At 43.4% G+C, this 23161-nt stretch overlaps 1 protein-coding gene across 1 annotated transcript in view; it reads right to left on the reverse strand.

Moving 5' to 3' along the window:
- PTPN1 (protein tyrosine phosphatase non-receptor type 1) overlaps positions 1 to 18648 on the reverse strand; it is a 73795-nt gene extending 55147 nt beyond the window's left edge. Inside the window, exon 1 of the mRNA XM_008014238.3 lies at positions 18418 to 18648. Within this exon, the coding sequence (XP_008012429.1) occupies positions 18418 to 18480 (63 nt within the window). The 5' untranslated portion in view covers positions 18481 to 18648. The remainder of the gene's footprint in view (positions 1 to 18417) is intronic.
- Between the last annotated feature and the right edge of the window lie 4513 nt (positions 18649 to 23161).

The following is a 23161-nucleotide window of genomic DNA, read 5'->3' on the forward strand; positions in this document are numbered from 1 at the left end:
AATTCCATGCAAGGCACTGTGAGGGAGCTACCAAGCATTTACACACAGTTCTCAATCAGAAATAGCATACAATCTCACAGGGGAAAAACACCACATACAGAAAATGAATATAAAAAGGGACAGAAAAAACAAAGTGTAAAATGTAAATTGATCTTGGGTAAGTAACACATGGTTCAATACAATACCATAAACTCAAAGCCTCCCTATCAACCACAGTTTCCAATTCATGAATCTTCTAAATACCATTCTCACCTATTCATTCAGGAACTACTTATTGGGTATTTGCTTTTTTTTTTTTTTTTTAGATGGAGTCTCACTCTGTCACTCAGGCTGGAGCGCAATGGAGTGATCTCAGCTCACTGCAACCTCTGCCTCCCCAGTTCAAGTGATTCTCCTGCCTCAGTCTCCCAAGAAGCTGGGACTACAGGCACCCGCCACCATGCCTGGCTAATTTTTGTATTTTTAGTAGAGACAGGGTTTCATCATGTTGGCCAGGCTAGTCTCGAACTCCTGACCTCAAGTGATCTGCCTGCCTCAGCCTCCCAAAATGCTGGGATTACAGGAGTGAGCCACTGCGACTGGCCTTATCGGGTATTTTCTATACGCCAAACACTATATTGGGTACTAATAGATACACTAGAACAAAAGCAGTCCTGCCCTTTATGAGATGTGATAGATTACTTGGCAATAGGTAAGTAAACAGACTATTACAGAGCAATGCGTGTTATTACAGTATACTCAGACATGGTGCTATGAAAGGAGGCCTTCAGAGGGCCATGGGAGGACCTAGACAAGGCTCCTAACTTGGACCTGTGGAAAGGGGAAATCAGAGAAAGCATCCCAAAAGAAATGTGCAAAATGTGACTGGAAAGAAGAACAAGAATCAGTTAAGTAGAAGGCAGGATATTCCAGGCAGAGGAAACAGCATATGCAAGGCTCCATGAGAGGCAAAGACCACCACAACTTCAGGAACAAAGTACCTCTGATGGCTGTCCCAGAGTGCACGGTGGATATGTGCACACTCTGAATTCAAGGGCCAGTGCTACTTCCTGGGTGAGTGAATGAGATGGCTCAAAAAGAACAAAAGGGCTAAATGAAAGCAGCAGATGGGGTAAATCCTGTAGGAACTCCTCAAGTTGAGGAACAGAGAAGACACCGACAAGTGAGGTCTAGGATTAGCTAGAGAAGCAGGAGATATAAAAGAAAAGGAAAAAATAGAGTTATTAAAACAGGGAAGAGAATATTCAATAAGCAAACACAGGTCTGCCACACTGAACTGCATTAAAATTAGGATGCAAACTATCCACTGTATTAGCAACAAGGAAGCATATCTTGTCAAGAATTATTTCAGGCCAGGTGCGGTGGCTCACACCTGTAATCCTAGTACTTTGGGAGTCTGATGTGGGCAGATCACTTGAGGCTAGCCTGGCCAACGTGGTCAACATGCCAACAAGGTCAACAAGCCTGGCCAACATGGTAAAGCCCCATCTCTACCAAAAATACAAAAAATTAGTCGGGCATGATGGCAGGCACCTGTAGTCCCAGCTATTCGGGGGGCTGAGGCAGGAGAATTGCTTGAAGCCGGGAGGCGGAGGTTGCAGTGAGCCAAGACTATGGCACTGCACTCCAGCCTGGGTGACAGAGCACGACTCTGTCTGGGGAAAAAAAAAAAAAAGAAAGAAAGAAAGAAAGAAAAAGAATTATTTCAGTGGCTTGGTAGCATAGAGCCTCACTTCCCTGGAAGATAAACACAGAGTGACTGGAAGATGAACGATGGGCACAGTGACCTATTTACTTCAAAAATTTCAACTGGAGGAGAGTAAAAAGTAGCGGCTGCAGGGGCAGTCTCGGGTGGAGGAAGCTGAGAATGTTGAACTGGCATACAAAAGATGATAATTGGGAGGGCCTGGAATCCGTTCCTCAGAGAGTCACCAACCCCTTATTGCAAGATGCCTTGAACAGGCGAGATGGCAAGGGGTCAGGAGCGCAGACTGAAGGTTGCCTCAGACAAGGAGCAAAGGCTCCTTTTCCCCTGTGAGAGAAATGAGGTGGGAAGGATGACAGGTAAGCTTTAGAGCTGATGGCCAGATGCCGAGGGAGACAGATTGGAGATTAAAGACTGGATTTCTAGGGGATCAATACTGGGAGATTTTTTTCCCAGCAGCACTTAGGAGCCTGGGCCCAGGAAGACAAAGGCAGGTGCGGAGCCTGCTCCAGGGCTAGAGGTGGTAGGTAAGAAGATGGCCACAAGTACGGTGAGAGGCAGCATCTAAAGTGACTGACCACAGTCTCCACTACAGAAGGAGGGAAGTGAGGAGGCTGTGGTGGTGGGAGGGGAGAAACAGCTGGAAATCTGAATGAAGGAGAAAACCCAAACTAAAGAAAGTGACTGAGCGAGGGAACATGGAAGCACAGAGGCTGTAACTAGAGAGCAGAAGGTCTGAGCTTAACAATAGGTGAAAAGTAGAGACGACCTCAACAGCCAGGGAGGGAAATAGCTGGAAGAGAGGAACAGGAAGTTCCCTGGGACAGGAGGTGACGATGCTGGGTGGGCTGCCCAAATGCACTGACACAGGCCAGGGGTGACAGAGCCTTGAAATGGAAAGATAGGTTGTGAGCCAGTAAACTAAGGGGAGTAGGGAGTGCTGCAAAGGGGCCCATTTAAAATACAACTAAGCTGGGCATGGTGGCTCACACCTGTAATCCCAGCATTTTGGGAGTCCGAGGTGGGAGAATCACTCAAGCTTAGGAGTTCAAGACCAGCCTGGACAACATGGTAAGACCCTGTACCCAACCAAAAAAAAAAAATCATTAAAAATAAAATTAAATTAAATACAAAAACAGAAGGCAAGCAAGTAAGCAATTCCCCACTATGGCAATTTATTGACTAGAAAGCTTAACTCCTAAGATATATATGCATACAAATACATACACACACACACACACATACCCCCTATGTGCTCCCCCACACCCCCCAGGCATTTTCACTTTTCTCAGCAAATCAGAAAACAAAAGCGTAATCTACAAACTGGGGTCTTCTCCAGAGTTCAGACTTCTAACCAGGATGCCTTTTTATCACTCATTATTACTCATCCCTTTCTTCAAAACCGCTGCCTCCCCCTGCGATAGTGTGGCCATATAATGCACACTTCAGTCATTCTGTCAAGGAGTTTATGAACTATGGGTTTTTTATGCCATACATCTACTTCTGTCACATATGTTCCATGGTATCCACTCAGTGACACACAAATGACTCCAAAAGAAAATAGAAGGAGAAAAAAAAATCTCCTCACCATTCAAAAAAATAGTCAAAGTACCTTTTTATTCTCCTTTGTCATCCATTTCTAAGGAAAACCTTTCCCCTTTCAGATGTTTAAATGATTTGTAGTCAACAACTATTAAAAAAAAAAAAAATCAAATCCAGGACTACTTCTATATATAATCCTCACAGCTAGAGTTAGGAATAGGAAAAAAGGGGAGACGTTTTCACAGCTTCAATGGTTTGCAGACAGCTAGTTCTGCTATCTATGTGCCATAGATGGCATAGGGACTGCTTCTATATGGCAAGGGAAGAATTTAATACATGTGTGAATAGAAAACGGGGAGCAATCAGGAAATCATTCAGAATTACTCAACATAACTTTTGTACGTAAATTTAAGTAACCAGGCCGGGCGCGGGGGCTCACATCTGTAATCCTAGCACTTTGGGAGGCCGAGGTGGGCGGATCGCCTGAGGTCAGGAGTGCGAGACCACCCTAGCCAACATGGTGAAACCCTGTCTCTATTACAAATACCAAAAATTAGCAGGGCGTAGTGGCGGGTCCCTGTAATCCCAGCTAGTCAGGAGGCTGAGACAGGAGAATTGCTTGAACCTGGGAGGCGGAGGTTGCAGTGAGCCGAGATCGCACCACTGCACTCCAGCCTGGGCAACAAGAGCGAAACTCCATCTCAAATATAAATAAATAAATAAACTTAAGTAACCATAAAAATATCTGTGATCATATCTGAAGTGTTACAATGCCTAAAAATTCAGTCTTATCACTTAGCCATTTAAAAGTAAGATAATTATCAGTACACTTGAATTTTTTTAATAAGGTGCTTGACTTGAAAGAATCACTCAAAGCTATCTATGTACTGAGAATTGCTAATAAGACTACATAGGCCAGGCGCAATGGCTCACGCCTGTAATCCCAGCAATTTGGGAGGCCGAGGTGGGCGGATCACGAGGTCAGGAGTTCGAGACCAGCCTGACCAACATGGTGAAACCCTGTCTCTACTAAAAATAGCAAAAATTAGCTGGGTGTAGTGGCAGGTGCCTGTAATCCCAGCTACTCAGGAGGCTGAGGCAGCAGAATCACCTGAACCCGGGAGGCAGAGGTTGCAGTGAGTTGAGATCGCGCCACTGCACTCCAGCCTGGGTGACAGAGTGAGACTCCATCTCAAAAAAAAAAAAAAAAAAAAGATAAACCAGCCAACATTATTGAAAATATCCCTTGAAATTCACAACAACTAAATGAGACCTTTATTCTCATAGTGTCGGCTGCAAGTCAGTGAGCTAGGCACATATTTTCAATATATTCCTAGTGGGAAGGCTAAAATTTGAAGATTCTTTTAAAAAATCTTTACATATTAAAATATAATTCTAGTTTTTTTGTACAAATCAAAGATTATCTGCATACATACTTGGATAAAAGTTATCACTTCACTTCAATGAATACTGTACTGCCTGCCTACTAATTACAGTGCACTGTTGTTGGTGTTCTAGGGCTACAAAATTTACAATGAAACAAATATCATCCTCCTGGAGAAGACACCTACACAGATGCCTTCACTATCTGGTCTCATGAGCTCAAGGTCATGATGGAATAACCTCCACTAGGCTACCCTTCTGGAAGCATTTAGAGGCCATATGGCAGTCAAGGTTAAAAGTAATGGCAGAGGAAACATAAAAAGGAAGAGAGGAAAAATATATACAATAAGAGAATAATGCATATGCATTGTGTGAGGGGGTAGCAGAGAAAGGTTAAGACCAAAGAGGAAGGAAGTGAAATATAATCTCATCCTTTCAAGCCTAGGTGACACTTAATATGAACAGAGACGGACAAGAAGTCAATCCCAGATTAGGGAGGGACTCAGAGAACATACAGGCTCACTCCTCCTTGTCCTTCAGAACTTCAACTAGATACTAGCTTTATACACTTTCCTTTATTTGTTTTGCCTGTTCCCAATCCCAATTAGATACCCTTTCCTGAGCATCCCCACAGCACCTGGAGCCTAGGCCTGTAAGAGTTCTTATCACCGTGAACTGGGATTATCTTTATGCAGACACTTTGTCTGCTGGACTACTGAACTTCCTAAGGGCAGGGACCAAGTTGTTCTTCCTCACCACATATCCCGACTGCCCAGCACACAGCCTGGTACCTAGTAGTTGTTCATGTATTATTTGTTGAATGACTGAATCAATGGACACTGACTGCAAGGAGCTTACAATCTAGACTAGAAAAGCAAATGAAAGATGGACAAAAAGCTTCACAGAGAAATTGGTCCGGAGTGGTTTTAATTTCACATACACAAAAAAGTATAAAGCAGCCATGCTGTCATGCCATATGATCCCGGAGTGCTAAAACACTGAGCTGGTTTTGTCCTTTTGGGAAGGGTTCTCTGAAGCTTCGGAGCATTCTCCGAAAGTTCCATATTTAAACACCCCACCACCTACCAGATGCTTCCCTGGACATCCTCTATCAACATGTTCACAACCAGATCACCATCTTCTTTGCACACCTGTTCCTTTTCCTGTGTCCCCACCTTGGTGAGGCGCTGCATCTTTCATCTAGCTATCTATTTCCCTAATCTGGAACATTCCTCCCATTTCCTTTTCTTCCCCTTCCCCCACATTCAATAAATCACCAAATCCTCCTGATTTGAGACAGTAAGGCATAGAGATTAAAAATACCTGGCCGGGCGCGGTGGCTGATGCTTGTAATCCCAACACTTTGGGAGGCCGAGGCGGGTGGTCAGGAGTTCAAGACCAGCCTGGCCAACATGATGAAACCCCATCTCTACTAAAAATACCAAAAAAAAAAAAAAAAAAAAATTAGCCAGGCATGGTGGCAGGCACCTGTAATCCCAGCTACTCGGGAGGCTGAGGCAGGAGAATTACTTGAACTCAGGAGACGGATGTTGCCATTAGCCGAGATCGCGCCATTGCACTCCAGCCTGCGCAACAAGAGCAAAACTCTGTCTCATAAATAAATAAATCAACAAAAACAAATACCTTTCCCTTTGGAGAAAGATACAAAACTTGGGACAAAGACCTGGACTGGGTTATAATGGTAAAGAATCATCCTTATCTATTGCTTGTTCTAATTTGCCATACACGACATACCTCTATAGAGTAACAGGTGTTCAAGAAGGATCAAAGAAAAAGCATGTCCTGCAACATAAAATGTACTTCTGTTGCTAAAAGGGAGAGACCTTCAACAAGATACATTCCTCCCTGCAACCTGTGTATGGATTTTCTTTTCTTACGGCTATGAGGACAAGGTAGAGCAACCATCTAGTCAGGAAGCGGGACACATGACAAATCGTATCACTCCTGACCAAGTCACAAAACAAATCATTAAAAACCTTACTTCGTAGCCGTCTCGGTGCAAGCATATTTGGGCAAGTCATTCTTTTATCAGCTCCCATTAGGCCCACCCAATTTAACTTCAAGTTGGTCATCAAAAATAGTTCCTGGAAACAACTGAACATGCGACAGAAATACAGCCACACTCAGTTGCCTGAGGTGGGAAAAAATGGTGGTGGCTTCTAACTTCCTCAAAATAGCAGAAGGGGGCTGAGGATAAAGAGAAAAGAGGAAGAGCGGGAAGGGAAGGAGCACCTGGCCAACGATTTTATCCCAGACTTTACGGTCAAGGGCACTCCCTCAGGCCACTAACCCTTTAGCCCTTTGCTTCAATTTTATTGAACGATAACACACTAAATACCTACACAAGGCCAAGCATCACATAACATTAACATCAAGCTTGACGAGAAAACCCAGCTTGGGGTAGGGGTTGCAAACTCAAGTGCTAGGTAGTGTACACCAACAAGGACAGCGTGACCCACTGTGGGACTGTGGTAAACTCTGGAACACACAAATGTCCATCCAAAAGGAGTTGTGTCCCTCAGTCCAGCAGACCACTGCCAGTGTAAGATCAGATGGTGTGATTTTCAGATTTTTCAAGAGAGGCCAGAATCCAGAGTTGCATGTCATTTCTCCTGATTCATTTATAAACAATGGCACAAATCAAACTCTTCTCTTTTTTAAAAAACACTGTGTGAAGCAAGCAAAATATGACTGTCGGTGGCCAATTTGTGACATCTAGGTAAGAGGTTAGAAAACTAGGCAAAGGTCAAAAACTACAAACTCTCTCTTCCTATGTCCTAATAAATCGGGGAGGCTTAGCACAATCCCCTGTCTTTCTTCACAGCCATGTATTTGGAAGCTGAAGCAATGGCCACACTGCCACAGTGCTATTGTGAAGTTGAATCCAGGACACAGGAGAAGACTGAGGGCCTGAGACCTCACTGTTCTCCTAAACCATTTACTGCTATTATAGACCAATTGACAGTATATAATAAATAGCGCTTCATGTAAAGGACTTTGCACAGTGCCTGAGGCACAACGCAGAATTCAATAAATGTTAGCTATTAGTGGGTTTTATCCTGAACAAGGGTAGAACATGCCACAGACTGTGTGTGTTTCTCTCTCAAATGGAAGATTTTTTAGTCCAATTACAAAATCCAACATTCCTCTTTAGACAAAAGAAGAATTTCAAAAGGAACTACATTCATCCATGTGGCATTCAGGAATTTTAAAATATAATGTGGTTTATGTCCCAACAGGGCATTTTATTATTTTTAAGGAAAAATGGGTTTTTTTAAGTTTTAATTTGAGTTAATATGAAATTTTAAAGTTCTGACCCACTTTTAGATCAGGGGGATCAGGAACAGCCATATAATGCTACCAAATCCCGCATAAGTAGGCCATTTTTTCCAGAAAGATCACCCCACGCTCTGGTCTCCTCCTGTGACCTTGTCTTTGTAGAATGTGAGACCCAGGGAATGCTATATAGTTGTCTAGTCTAATGACTACATTTTACAGATCTTGTATGTAACTCCTCAAAATCCCACAACAGTCAAAGGCAGAGTCACAATCCAAACCTGGTGTCCTGAATCTTCTTCTTCCATAACCTAACATGTCCCCTCCTGTGAGCAGTGCACATGTTCAGGGTGGCTGCTTCAGGCGAGCAGGGCAGCTTGAGACTAAAGCTCTGAAACACAACTGTTCTGTGTGAAATTAACCAACACTGGAGACAGATACAGGCACCTACCCTTAGGAGCAAAATGTTCTATCAACCAAGGGCACAGGCTGGGGAAGGTTTCCTATACACAGCCCAGCAGAGTCTTGCATCTATACATTGCAGGCATGGTCAAAATCTTAAAAATCCTCTAATATCAACTGTGCCTTTTTAACCACTGGCTTGGAACAAGAATTCCACACCTGTATGAAAGAATTTACTTGCTGGAAAAGTAGAAGTGTCACAAAGCAAAGGAATCAATGTTTTTTTTTTTTTGAGACAGAGTTTCACTCTTGTTGCACAGGCTGGAGTGCAATGGTGCGATCTCAGCTCACGGCAACCTCTGTCTTCCAGGTTCAAGTGATTCTCCTGCCTCAGCCTCCCAAGTAGCTGGGATTACAGGCATGCACCACCATGCTCAGCTAATTTTGTATTTTTAGTAGAGATAAGGTTTCACCATGTTGGTCAGGCCAGTCTTGAACTCCCAACCTCAAGTGATCCACCCACCTCGGCTCCCAAAGTGCTGGGATTACAGGCGTGAGCCACCGCGCCTGGCCGGAATCAAAGATTTTTAAATACTGTCACTATGCTTCAAACTGTCCAACTTCCAAAGTACTGAGAAAATATTTTTTGAAATGTAGCCAAGTATAGAATATAGACTGTGTCCTACATTCAAAAGTTGTCTTTCTAGAAAGCATGTTTTAATGGCAAAGGATACAAAGCAAGCTGTAAAAAGAGACTAAAATTAGCTAAAACCGCAAATAACTTAACATACTTATCACTTCCTTATGATCAACCTACAAAAATCAAACTTTAAAGGCACTTACAAAACCAAAGGTGGGAGGCCAGCTGCGCCCTTTAACTTTAGCTCTACCCTTTCCTCCTTCTAACATGGACCCTGGCACGTAAACATTGCCAGACAATGACATTGTATTGATGTGAAGGCGAGCAAGCACCAGGGAAACCACGGGAGCTCAGTTTTGCACTGTAAATAAAACAGAATGTACCACGCAGTTCTTAAGTGGTTAGAAAGGTAACTACCTCCTCAAACTGAAGATGGGAAATGAAGATGAAGGCCCACACCCATCTCCAGCTGCATTTCACAGACAGCTAAGGACATACCACACTCCCACTTCAAACCAAAGTATTCTTCCATCTTCTAAAGCCATCTATTTCCTACTTTCAAAAGCAACATCTTCCAAGTCTATTGGGAAACCAAAAGTTTGTCACCATTCGAGTAGTGGAAAAAGTTGCAAAATGAGGCTTAGTTGACAAATATATAATCTTGGGGGAAAAAAGTCACTGGGTTTGTTAAACTACATCTACTTTTTCAGTGATTCTCTGAGTGTATTAACTATGTCTGGTAAGTTTTGTGATAAATTTTTTGGAGACACTTCAAGCTCACAAAGGATGAAAACAAGTGGTTAAGGATGAGAACAGAACCTACCAATACCACTGTGCACACTCCAACATTGTTACTCAAACTTTCAAAAGCATTTTCATCAGCAGGTAGAGAAATAGGGGCAAGTAGCAGACCTGGGTAGTTATTTGTGGTGTGAACAGGACAAACAAAATACTGATAATGGCACCAATATTCCTAAGATTTATCCAAGAAAAACTGTCAGTAAGGCATGATGGAATATTTAGAAATGCTCAGAAATGATACCATGATAGGTACATAAAAGGGCCCATTAAAACCCAGCATTCTAGGGATGTGGATTCTCAAGGAATGTTCAAGAGCAACTCTTAGGTGTGGCTAAACCAGCTTGCACGCTGGGGACTGCTCCAAAAATTTGGTTCTGTGCTTGTATAAACCTGATGTAGCTTAATGTAACTTCCTGATCTTGGCCCCATTCTGCCTCACCCCACCTTGGAGGATGATCCTTAACACTCTGGCAACAGGGAGGCAGCGTCCAGGTAGTGGAGAACAATAATAGTAATGCTCTTAACTCAAAAGTCCTGTCAAGATACAGTTCAGATCAGAGTAAAAAACAACAAAGCAAAACAATGACAACAACAACAAACCAAAAAATGATATTCCCTCCCCAGGCCTGAAAAAAAATTCACAGGGTACCTTCTTAGAGGCCGCTTTTCTCTATGCAAAAGTTAGCCACAAAAATATTTATGACTCAGTGAAGGCGTATTTTCCCTTTATCCTTACAGAAGCAAACTAAGTCCTGAATATTTGAAAAGTAAAACAGTAGTTGACAGTGATAAATATTCAACCATCAAGGAGAATTAAAGCTAATTTACCACGTTATGCTAAATGCAGTTTGCTTATTTGTTCTCGAGTGAAGTTATATTCAGAAGTGACTTCATCCTTAGACATTTTTAAGTAACCCACGTTTGTAAGAGAACTCTATTTGGAGTAATTACCTGATGTTCACTTTCCTGTAAGAAATTCGCAATAGTGTACAATCCTGTAACCAGTGCCCATCTGAATAAAAATCAGCTAAGCTGTTTGCTATAATTTAACGTGGTGACTTTTAAGTAAGATTCTGCAAAAGGAAGAGATGTGCCAATAAAAGATCATTAAGAAAGAAAAAATGTCGAAAAACATTTCTTAACAGAGATAAGGGAAGAGTTTTCCTTTTCTAATCACTAAGAAATTTTTTAAAATTATTTTGAAGACCTAGTTTTGCTATGCTCATCTTATCTTTGCGAATGACGTTGCTCACCCACAAAAGCCACAAACACAGCCGAGGCTTCCTTCTTCATCTGTGAAAGTAAAACATACCTCAGTCTCTAGGAAGAAACATCTGAAAAGTAAAGACAAGGAGACAGGGACACAAGGCTACTTGGGGCCCAAAACTTTACTTCAACAAGTGGTTAATCCTCAAGAAGGATTTAGAATTTTCCAGCACTAGATTCAGAGTAGTAAAGAATATGTTTATTTCTCAGAGAAAATGCAGACCTTAAGTGTCCCTTTGCCATGTTTACTCTGAGTCCATATTACAGAGCTGACTTCAGAGCACTAATTCTATCTAATTACCATAGGGTATCCATAAAACCTTACTGCCTTGGTAAAACCATAAGCATTCAGTATATCGAACCATGTCACCCATTTGTCTCTTAAAAAAAGGATTGGGCCGGGCACAGTGGCTCAGCCTATAATTCCAACACTTTGGGAGCCTGGGGCAGACAGATGGCTTAAGCCCAGGAGTTCAACACCAGCCTGGGCAACACAGCAAAATCCCATCTCTACTCCAAAAAAAATACAAAAGTTAGCTGGCTGTGATGGCACATGCCCATAGTCCCAGCTACTTGGGAGGCTGAGGTGCGAGGATCACTTGAACCCAGGAGGTGGAGGTTGCAGTGAGCCAAGATTATGCCACTGCACTCCAGCCTGGATGACAGAGCAAGACCCTATCTCAAAAAAAAAAAAAAGTATTAAAAAAATAAATTTTAAAAGGACTGAAAATCATTTAAAAGTACTTGGTATTATTTTATTTGTAGTGTGACTTGTACCAAAGCCCAGACATCAATAGATTTGATGGCTACAGTTTTCTTTGGTTGTTTCAGGGCAGGAGGGAATCTTCCATGTGAAATGGACTTGTTTCCAGTTTTCATACAATCAAAATTTACAAGCTGTCAGCAAGATACTCATGATTATGTCAAGCTGCTTTGAAAAAGAGAGAGGGCACCAGCTAGTAAACTCTGAAGACCATTTCTACACAAAGTAAAGCATTATTTCTAAAATCCTGGAGACTTAGGTACTTTCTTCTCAAATATAGCAGATGTGTCAACTATCATATTATTCAAATGAAACTTAGACCAGATTTAGGTTTCCTCCTAAAATTACAACATAAAGGGCAGCTATTCTTTGCGTACCTAGTTAGGGTTGAAGCTTTCGTAAATTCTCAAGAATCAGTTCCTCTATCTTTTACAGGAAAAGCCACCCAATTGCTACTTGAGAGAAAAACTGCAAAGGGACAGCGTCCGTGTCAGGGCTACTCATTTTCCCACATTACTAAGTCAAATGAACTCCATTTATCAAAAACGTTTCATGCCCCTTGGGAAAAAACACCCCATTTTTTTGAGTTGTTAACTATACTCACAAACCTCCTATAAACTTTTGAGCCTAATCATACCCACCCACACCTTACCAAACTGAGTAACCGCTGCAGTGTTTACAAGGAGTATTCAGGAACATTAAATTCTATTTGTGAGTACATTAAAAATTTTTATTACTTGACCTGAACTTAACAATCTGTTAGTCCAGGATCACTTTGACAAAGGGAGAAATCAAAACCCAAAGAAAGTAAGGGACTCACTCAGCACTGTTAGTATGACAGCTGAGACTACAACTATACCCAGACACAGGGGACACTAGAAAAAGCAAAACATGAAACTACTCTCTTGGCCCTAAGGGTGGTCTGATCAAAGGCCAAAAAGTGTCATTACCATTTATAGTTCGGAAAAAAAAAAAATCAAAGACTTGGTAACGGTCGCTATTTTATGGCGAACTATATTTTATATCCCAAAATCAAAAAATATTTTACGAACCAACCACATGCAAAAGCCTGCTAGAAGGCTTCTGAGAACCAGTGAGGAGTGATGACGGCAGAGGAATTCAACAATTCTTAGAGAGACAAACGTATTACCTCCAAGTTGCCTGTAAAGTTCACCGTAGGCCAAGTACAAATTTATTGTTACATTTAAAGCTTCTGTGAAACAAATCAGTGGTATCAGCTTCTACTGGATAAGAATGCCAGCCTTTCTTCCAAAGCCACTACAGCAGGCAATACTAAATTACCTCATTTAGGCCATGATTCAAAATGTGCTAGGACTTTCTCCCAGAGTGGCCTCTGCTATTGGTACTAATGTGGGCTAATCTATTAGTCTCCATCATTGCCCCCCTAGAGTGGGAGCCAGGAACCATGTTTTGTACATCTTTATACCATCAGGCTAGCAAAGTACTGACCACCAATTCAATCCCAACTTCTGTTAGGTACCTACTCTGTGCCAGGAGCAGAGGACTTCGAGATGAATGAGAAAGATAGAACAGGTGGCCTCGGGAAGCTTGGGCTCCGCTGGAGATAGACCTGGGATATAAAGTAGCAGCTACAGCGGGCACAGTGTCACATACCTATAATCCCAGCACTTTGGGAGGCCAAAGCAGGAGGTTTGCTTGAGCCCAGGAGTTTGAGACCAGCCTGGGCAATATAGTGAGACCTTGACTTTATAAAAATTTTTTAAAAAATTTTACAGACGTAGCTACAATGACAGCAGGACTTTAGAAGAGATATGTGCCAGCTTGTATGAAAACACACAGGTGATGGAGTAAAACTCCGGTGCAAGGAAGCACACATTTGAGCTGGAAGATGCAAGCTAGACTGAATGGGAGAGGCATCCTCAACAAAGTACTTAGCAAAGGTATAGAGGAATGAAGGGTGAGGATGAGTTTGGAGAATGCTGCCTTTTCTTGTCTGGCTAGAATGGAAGCCACATGGGAGGCAAGGACTGGAAGCTGGCTGCCATGCTAAGGAGTAGTTTGGACTTTACAAGCGTTATGAAAGAATCAGAAGTAGTTACACAGAGGAGTGACAGGCTCAGGTCTGGTTTTAGAACAATTAATTACTCTAGTGATGATGGGACCATATTAATGGGTAACCAGTTTCACTCATTTCTGCAGTGTGAAACTAGAAATCATTGCAGGCTCATAAGCAACATCTGAGAACCTAGACTACTAGCGTGGTGGAAAGGATGCCATAGTAACCAACCAATGAAATGTGGCAGAGGGAATCACCAACTACTCCAAAGTCCCCAACCCTTCTGGATACTCAAAATGTGAACATGGAATGGCTAGTGCCAAACTACATCATCTGGGAACAACGACCCAGCTAGAATTCCAATTTTCCTGAACAGGGGCAGCATAAAGCAATATGCCCAGCCTATTTGCCAGTAGTAGTTGTTACCAGAAACAAATCAGTATAAACACTGTAGGGAGGAATGTCAAATTGTGCAAAATATATATAGGCTCAGGCAGGCCTCAGAAAAAGTACCTGTAAGCCAGGCATGGTGGCTCACGCCTGCAATCCCAACTTTGGGAGGCCAAGGTGGGAGGATCGCTTGAAGCCAGGAGTTCAAGACCAACCTGGGCAACACAGCAAAACCCCATCTCTATTTTAAAAAAGAAAGAAAGAAAAAGCACTGCTAGGAACAAAAATTGCCAAAAGGATTCTGTAATCTACAAGATCAGAGGACAGTTTTCTTTAACAAAGAGAAAAGGGAAAGAATCACGAAAGAAAAGGCCATTATTTCAGTAGCTAAGTCAAAAAACCTCCACAGGAAATTTCTTCTTCATTTCTACTGTGAAATTCAGTACACATTCAATTACATTATTCAATACTAGGTATTTTAATAGGTTTTGAGGAGCTATTCATGATTAAATGCAAAATAGAGGAGAAGCAACGGCGGATAACTTGAGGCTAAGAAAAAGCGGCATTACCATTATCCCCCAACTGACTTTTTGGAACCATCTGGTATGGTTTACTTACTTCCAAAAACATCAAAGTATTCCTATAAAAATGCCAGTGATGTCAAATAACAATAGCAAAAAGTTCTTCCCTTCATATTTCTACTTGTGCTCCCAGTTAATTTAATATCAGTCCAGACAATTACAAAGGTATTTACATCATTTCCAAAGTACTGATCAGATACCTAAATTTAGTTCACTCAAACCAGGGCTAAACAAGAACATTTAGATCTAATGGGTCACTCAAGATGACTAGAACTTCCCAGTCTCTCCATGTCATTTCCGTTAAGTCTTTTTTTTTTTTTAAGTGAAGTGAGTCATAGTGTATAGGTCTTTCTCCTTTGCATAAAATAGTTTTTTTTTCCTCTGAAGAAAATGGTATTTAAGTAAACGTTATTGGCAAATTTTAATATTCATCTTTTTGGAATATAACAACATAAGCTGTATATCAGTAAGGAATTTTAGTGAATTATTGTTACACAGTTTTAACCTAGTCCGGCATTAGATTGTATTTCATAATGAAAACAGCTATAAAAACAAATGTCAACTGGAAGAGTGGCCCATTTTACAAAGCCTGCCTCTAACATGAATAAATCTTGCCTTCATGTCACAAGCTACTATTGCAGTCCCCTTTATCTGAAACAATCAGATCATTCACACTGAAATATAGTGAATGGTGTCAGAGAATCAAAGAATTTACAGATGAGAAAACAAGCAAAACACCGGACCCAACCCCTCTTAAACTACAGATGGAGGGCAGCACATGAGCTATTCTTTTCATTTACTCAACCCTCTCTCCTCTCATTCTAGCTCAGTAAAACCAATCTATTTTCCTCATCTAGGCTCGCTCTCTCCTCTTAGACAGCTAGGCCCAATCTAGCAACGGGATGATCTGAAAGTGCTTAAATGCTAGAAAACAATGTCTTTAAAGCCATCTATATACACTATCAAAGCTGACTTTTTATAGACCTAGATGCTTATTAGCATCTATGCTATTCATTAAAAATACGGTTATGCTCACTTTATCAAATTGACCTAGCAAAGAATCTCTGCCTGAAAATTTGTTTTCTAAGCCACCACATTCCTCAGCACTCAAAAGTCCTCTTCACTCTTGGTTCTTTCCCCAATAGTTTTCAAGTTTTTACATCTTTTTGTTCTAATTAGAAAATAAGTTAGAATAACTGACCTGTTTACCAAGTTGTAAGCAAAAATTACATTATTTCTCTAATCACAATAGGCTAGGCAAGCTCAAAGTATGACTTTGTATAAGGCTGCCCTTATTTCGACATCTATAAAATATTAATTTTTTAAACTTCCATTTTCTATCAATTGTAAACACATTTCTTTGAATCCCTGAAAAATAATGGTTTTGGTAAACTGATACACACCTTGGAAAGTCAGCCACTTTAGACTCAAGGTCATTTGAACTCTGTTTCAGAAAACGCTACAGTTGTATGACAAAGAGCTACTTTTACACTTAGAAAGGAGAAAAGCTTCTGATTTCAAGATTCTAGAAAAGAAAAATACCTATACAGTGGAGGTGAGAAAAGCCCTCCGTGACAATTCTCCAAGACCAAAAGAAACTACCTCCAGGAATGTGGCAATCCATTAAGAAACAGGGAAAATCTCAACACCTTGACTAACTTGTGGAGTTTACTTATGGCAGAAATACTTATGAACAATGAAGGAAATGAATTGAAGACTGACACACTCCATGCTAGTTGCATGCTTAATACAGTTTTAACAATGCTTGGGTGACAGGTCAGCCCACTCTGGCTTAAAATTCTAAGAAATAAAATTCAACTAAGAACTAAGTTACAATACGTATTTCTTGTCAACTCAGTCAGTTTCAGTGGAAAAGACCTCCACAATGCTTCCACTGTGATGGGATGTATCATAATCAACTCCAACACTTCAGATCAACAATTTTCATTTAAAGCCACTTTAGACTCTACTGCATTAAACTGATGCAGAAAATTTGTCTACACATTCTCAAAGTCACTTGTGGAATTCATTCAACTAATTCAGAGACCAGATATGGCATACAAATTTTATACACTGATCAATCATACTTATTAGTATATAGATTACAGTGGTTAGAAATATTAGTCTAGCAGAAACTAATATACACACTACAGTTCAAATAAAAAGAGTCCTGTCAAATAAGCTTGATGTAAATCCACATGAAAATCAAGGCTGCCAAAAAAAGGCTTTTGTTAGTCAAGCATACCAAAGAACTGCTTAAACCTTTTTTCCTTTCTAAGCAGTGCTCAAAATAGATTTTAATACTACAGCTGATGGATCTCACAATTTGCCTTTTGAGCCTATAAGCTGAAACCAGAATCAACTGCCGTCTCCCTTTACACAAGTAACAAAATCTCTCTATTCTGTATATCGCTTAAGATACTGTGCAAGTGTGGTTTTAGTATATCTTCACAACCCCCGCAATGACATTTAATTGGGAGTATGTATTTTCTTCAGAGGATTTAGCTGCTTGTGAAAGGAAGAGCTCTTTGTGTTTTTAACTATTTGTTTTACAGATCTATGAGAAACCCTACTTTCCTAACTTTTTAACACACAAGGAGATGAAGACTCCTAGGACAAGGTCATCTCTGCCATGACCAAAGACTAAGTTGCTCACTGAGGAAAGATGCTATTTTAGAGAGGGTTAAAATGTTAACCTTCCTGATTCCCTGCCTGAAAGGATAATATTATGGCCCCAATGGAGTGGGTACTGCAGGCCTCCTGGCTAGAAGGTTCTTTAGCCCCATATTCTCATGGTTTTCTGCTCCTTTTGGTTCAGCTCACAAAGCAAATGTCTCTTCCTTTGACAGGCCTTCCCTGATCCCCTTCTCTAAGGTAGCCGGCTTTCTATGCAGTCACCCTGTACCCCGTTAGGAATTCGTTCTCTTCACAGCACTTGTCTCTATCTGAAATTATTTGCTTTTGTGTTTGATTGCCCTATTCGACTCTACGCTCCACTAAGGCTAGCATCTTGCCTGTCCTGTTTAGCAAACACCATCTCCAATGCCTAAGCGGTGCCTAGCACAGAATAAGCTCGCCAACTCCTATCCAATAAATGAATGAACAGAAAGGGGGAAGGGGACTGTCATCCCTGGGACTCGACGCACACTGAGACTAGGGAAAAGGAAATGTGAAGGAGGGAGGGGGGGAGTAACCTTTTTCCCCAGGGAGACAAAGGAAGAGAGTCTGAGGTGGTCCAGTCCAGAAAAGGAAACAGTGGGGGTGCTAAATCACCCCAGGGGACAAAGAGTGGACAGGCAGGGGGCGGGGTCGGGGTGCGAGGGATTCCCGTTGAGCACAGACAGGCGATCCCCGGCTTGAGAGATCACCCGGGCTGGAGAACAGGAGGGAGGTGGGGGATCGAAGAGGGCTCCGAGGCTGCGGCGAGAAACAGGCCCACCCCGGGGACAAAGGGGGGGGGGACGCAGTGCATCGCTGTCCCATCGAATCCTCAAGCAGGAGGAGCGAGGCAGAGGGCAAGACCCAGAGGAAGTCTGGAGCCTGGGGGTCTGAGGGGATGTTCAAGCGGCCTAAGCGAAGGGCCCGCCACGCTCCGGGGCGCTCCCGCACCTGGTAAATGGCCGCCCAGCTCCCGGACTTGTCGATCTGCTCGAACTCCTTTTCCATCTCCATGACGGGCCAGGGCGGCTGCTGCGCCTCCTTCTCGGCCCACTGCGCAGTCTGCCGCTCTAGGCCGCCTCGCGCTCTTAGCCCCGAGGCCCGCTGCAAGCACCAACTCCTGCCGCTACCGCCGCCCTAGCCGCCGCGGCTTCTTCATGTCAACCGGCAGCCGGAACTACGCACAGCGCCTGCCAGGGGCTCCGCCCCCGAGCAGAAGGACCAATCAGCGATCGAAAATGTCGACAAGCACTTCCGCGGGGAGGAGCCGGGGGAGGTGCTAGGGGAAGTGGCCCCAGCACCGCGAGATATCTAATAGCGCGCGCTCCCTCCTCCGCTCCGGGGCTCTGGGCTCGGGCGTGGCGCGCGCCCGTTGCCTAGGCGACCCCGGGAGACCTGCCCACGGCGCGTGGGCTCTCCAGGCCCGGGAGGGCCTTGAGTTCCAGCCTCCACCCGGCCCGTTGAGTCACAGAGTGAGTGGCCTTAAAGTAGTCATGCACCTCCTTTCCTGCAGGGCCTGGGCCCCGGCCTCGGTAATCCAAGCTGGAGTATGGGCGGAGGGCACCGTGCTCTATTTCCTGCCTCCCAGCTCTGGCCAGATGTCTGCCCTCTTTTCATGAAACTCAGGAGTGTCATGTTTCACCACGGTGCTGGGGAACCCACTACTCTCTAAGGGTAGTGTCCCTGTCTGAAACGCAGAATTTCCACTTGGGTGCTGCAGGAATGAATGGATAGGGATGGAAGGATTTTGTTTCCCAGAGTATCAAGGAACTCCTGCTCAGACTGAACTAAGCAGAGCACAAATTCCACGGTGCGTTATGTTAAATAAAAATCATAGGAGACCAGGCGCGGTAGCTTATGTCTGTAATCCCAGCACTTTGGGAGGCAGAGGCAGGCGGATGCCTTGAGGCCAGGAGTTCCAGACCAGCCTGGGTAACATAATGAGAACTCGTCACTACTAAAAGTTAAAAAATTAGCCGGTGTGGTGGGGCCCAGCTGCTGGGAACTGAGGCAGGATGATCACCTGAGCCCAGGAGGTGGAAGCTGCAGTGAGCTGTTTTGGCACCACTGCACTCCACCTTGGGTGACAGAGCGAGACCCTGTCTAAAAAAAAAAAAGGGCTGGGTGCGGTGGCTCACACCTGTAATCCTAGCGCTTTGGGAGGCCGAGGCAGGTGGATCAGCTGAGGTCAGGAGTCCCAGACCAGCCTGACCAACATGGTGAAACCTGGTTTCCACCAAAAAAAAAAAAAAAAAAAAAGTAACTGGGCGTAGTGGTGCATGCCTGTAATACCAGCTACTTGGGAGGCTGAGGCAGGAGAATCGCTTGAACCCTGGAGGCTGAGGTTGCAGTGAGCCGAGATAGCTCCACTGCACTCCAGCCTGGGCAACAAGAGCGAAACAAACAAACAGAAAAAGTTCTGGCATTAGGGTCCCAACAGACTAAACTAAAAATCAAAATGGAGTCACTCATGCTAAAGTTCTACATCATCAGACTGATAACCTTTCCTGAAATCAGAAGAGAGATACACACCCTGATTTCCCAAACAGACCGTTTTAATCAACATAATGAAGTTCCCTTTGCTTTAATCCTTACAACAAAAAGTAACCTGAAGTAACCCGATGCGAACCAATCAGTTATTTCTCTTGTTCTCTTTCCCTGTTCCTGCCTTACAAGGAAAGTAACTTTGAAATGACCAATCTGCTTTTTGTTCTTTGTTTCTGCTTTTTTCAGCCCTTTTCTGTCTATAAAACCAACCTCCTCTGCTTAGCTCATTGGGACACTTGTGGAATGAAGTCTTGCCCGATTCTAGAATCACAAATGAAGCCAATTAAGATGTTTAAACTAAAAATTTGTTATAATTTTGTCTTTTGACATTTACAATCACCTGGGAAGTGTGTTGAATAATGCAGGTTCCTGGACCCATCTCCAAATCATTCCAATATCTTTGGTCTAGGGATGAGGCCAGGAATCTGCATTTTCACCAACAACTCCAGCTGATTTTGGTACCTGTGATCCTTGAAGCACCCATGAGCAAGCTGGTCAGGTTGCTTTCCTGCAGGCTCTAGTTTAAACCATCCCCCTCTGGGCCTGGCATGTCATGTGAACGTTGTGAATTCCAGGAGGTTTGAAAACCTAGAAGAGAGAATTGTCTTCATTCCGTGTTGCCCAGAGCCACTGCCTGGTATTATCAGCTGAATTCCAGCTCATTCCTTGAGTGCTTGTGGCAGGCACTATGCCTGGAATTCTAAGTACACATTCCCATTCAATCTCCACAACAACCCTCCAATACAGGTGCTATTATTTCCATTTTATAGACGAGGGAACTGACTGGCTGTGATGGCTCACGCCTGTAATCCCACCACTTTGGGAGGCCGAGGTGGGCGCATCACTTGAGGTCGGGAATTCAAGACTAGCCTGACAAGCATGGTGAAACCTCATCTCTACCAAAAATACAAAAATCAGCAGGATGTGGTGGTGCATGCCTGTAATCCCAGCTACTCGGGAGGCTGAAGCACAAGACTCACTTGAACCTGGGAGGCAGAGGCTGCAGTGAGCTGAGATTGCGCCACTGCACTCTAGCCCGGGCAACAGAGTGAGATCCTGTCTCAAAAAAAAAAAAAAAAAAAAAAAAAATTAGCCGTATGTGGTGGCGTGCACCTGTAGTCCCAGCTACTCAGGAGGCTGAGGTGGGAGGATCATTTGAGACTGGGAGATTGAGGCTGCAGTGAGCCATGATCATACCACTGCACTCTAGCCTGGATGATGGAGTGAGACCCTGTCTCAAAAAAATAAAAATAAAAATAGGCCAGGCACGGTGGCTCACACCTGTAATCCTAGCACTTTGGGAGGCTGAGGCGGGTGGATCACCTAAGGTCAGGAGTTCAAGACAAGACTGGCCAACATGGTGAAAGCCCATCTCTACTAAAAATACAAAAAATAGACGAGTGTGGTGGTACACACCTGTAATCCCAGCTAATTGGGAGGCTGAGGAAGGAGAATGGCTTGAACCTGGGAAGTGGAGGTTACAGTGAGCTGAGATTGAACCACTGCACTCCAGCCTGTGCGACGGGAGCAAGATACCATTCAAAAAATAAATAAATAAATAATAAAATAAATAAAAATAAAAAATTAGATGAGGGGGGACCGGGTGCGGTGGCTCATGCCTGTAATCCCAGCACTTTGGGGGGCTAAGGGTAGGTGATCACCTGAGGTCAGGAGTTCGACACCAGCCTGAGCAATATGGTGAAACCCCATCTCTACTTAGCCAGCCATGGTGGTGTGTGATTGTAGACCCAGCTACTCGGGAGGCTGAGATAGGAGAATTGCTTGAACCTGGGAGGTGGAGGTTGCAGTGAGCCGAGATCACACCACTGCACTTGGGCCTGGGTGACAGAGCAAGACTCTGTCTTAAAAAAAAAAAAAAAAGAGAGACATGAGGAAACTGAGGCACAGAGAGGCAAAATTACTTGTCCAGAGTAGCATTGCACATTGGTATGGAAACCTGCATTCTAACCTGGTCTCCAGAGCTTGCTTCGGAGCCAGGCTTCGTGGGTCCAAGTTCCAACTGAATAAATACTAGTGGTGCAAGCTTGGGCAAGTTTTCATTAATCTCTGATCTCTGCTCTCCTTTGTAAAACAGAGATAACAAAAGTGCCCACCTCATAGGGCTGATGTGAAGATTGGATGAGTACATATCATGCTCTTAGTATACTGAGTGGCTAAATAAATATTAACTGTCATTACCACATATCTTTAACTAATAGCAAATAAAGGAGATAAATGAAATGTTATTGAATACATACAATTAACTTGATTAGCAACGTCTTTAGAAAGTGAGCATTCCATAGGGGAAAATTGAACAAAAGACGCCCATTCCAGTGAAAACTGTGGGAGCTGCCACACTTGGAAGCTGCCTAATTGAAGTCTTAGTTCCTTTAAGTGACTGTCCAGACTCCTGTGCTCCTCCTGCCCTTATATCCTTATTCTTTTTGAGTTCTAGTTTGTCTGGAACTCACAACCCTGGGAGCATCCTGGAACGAAAACAGAGTTGGTTCATTCCTATCCCTGTATGTCAAGCTAAGTAAGTAAATAAATGCCCATCCTGAGCCCAAGTGGCCCTCACGCCTGCAGCGGGTGCCACCCAGTGACTGGAGTAGCCTTTTTTGTTTTGTTTCGTTTTGTTTAAGATAGAGTCTTGTTCTGTCACCCAGGCTGGAGTGCAATGACGTGATCTTGGCTCACTGCAACCTCCACCTCCCAGGTTCAAGTGATTCCCCTGCCTCAGCCTCCCTAGTAGCTGAGGTTATAGGTGTGTGCCATCATGCCCAGCTGATTTTTGTACCTTTAGTAGAGATGGAGTTTTGCCCATGTTGGCCAGGCTGGTCTCGAACTCCTGACTTCAGGTGACCTGCCCACCTCGGCCTCCTGAAGTGCTGGGATTACAGGTATGAGCCACTGCACCCCGCCTGAAGTAGCCTTTGAATGGGGGCAAAGCTATACACCGGGTCTTGGTGGGGGAGAGGGGAGTTGGAGGCAGCCTCAAGCAGGGTCCAAGTTTGGGCTGTTTAGAGGCTGTACTTGTTTCCAGTGGCTGCTGTAACAAATTACCACAAATTTGGTGGCTTCAAATAACAGAAATTTATTCTCTCATAGTTCTTGAGGCCCAGAGTCCAAAATCAAGGTGTTGACAGTG

This window comes from Chlorocebus sabaeus, chromosome 2 (assembly GCF_047675955.1).
Source record: "Chlorocebus sabaeus isolate Y175 chromosome 2, mChlSab1.0.hap1, whole genome shotgun sequence".
NCBI lineage: Eukaryota > Metazoa > Chordata > Mammalia > Primates > Cercopithecidae > Chlorocebus > Chlorocebus sabaeus.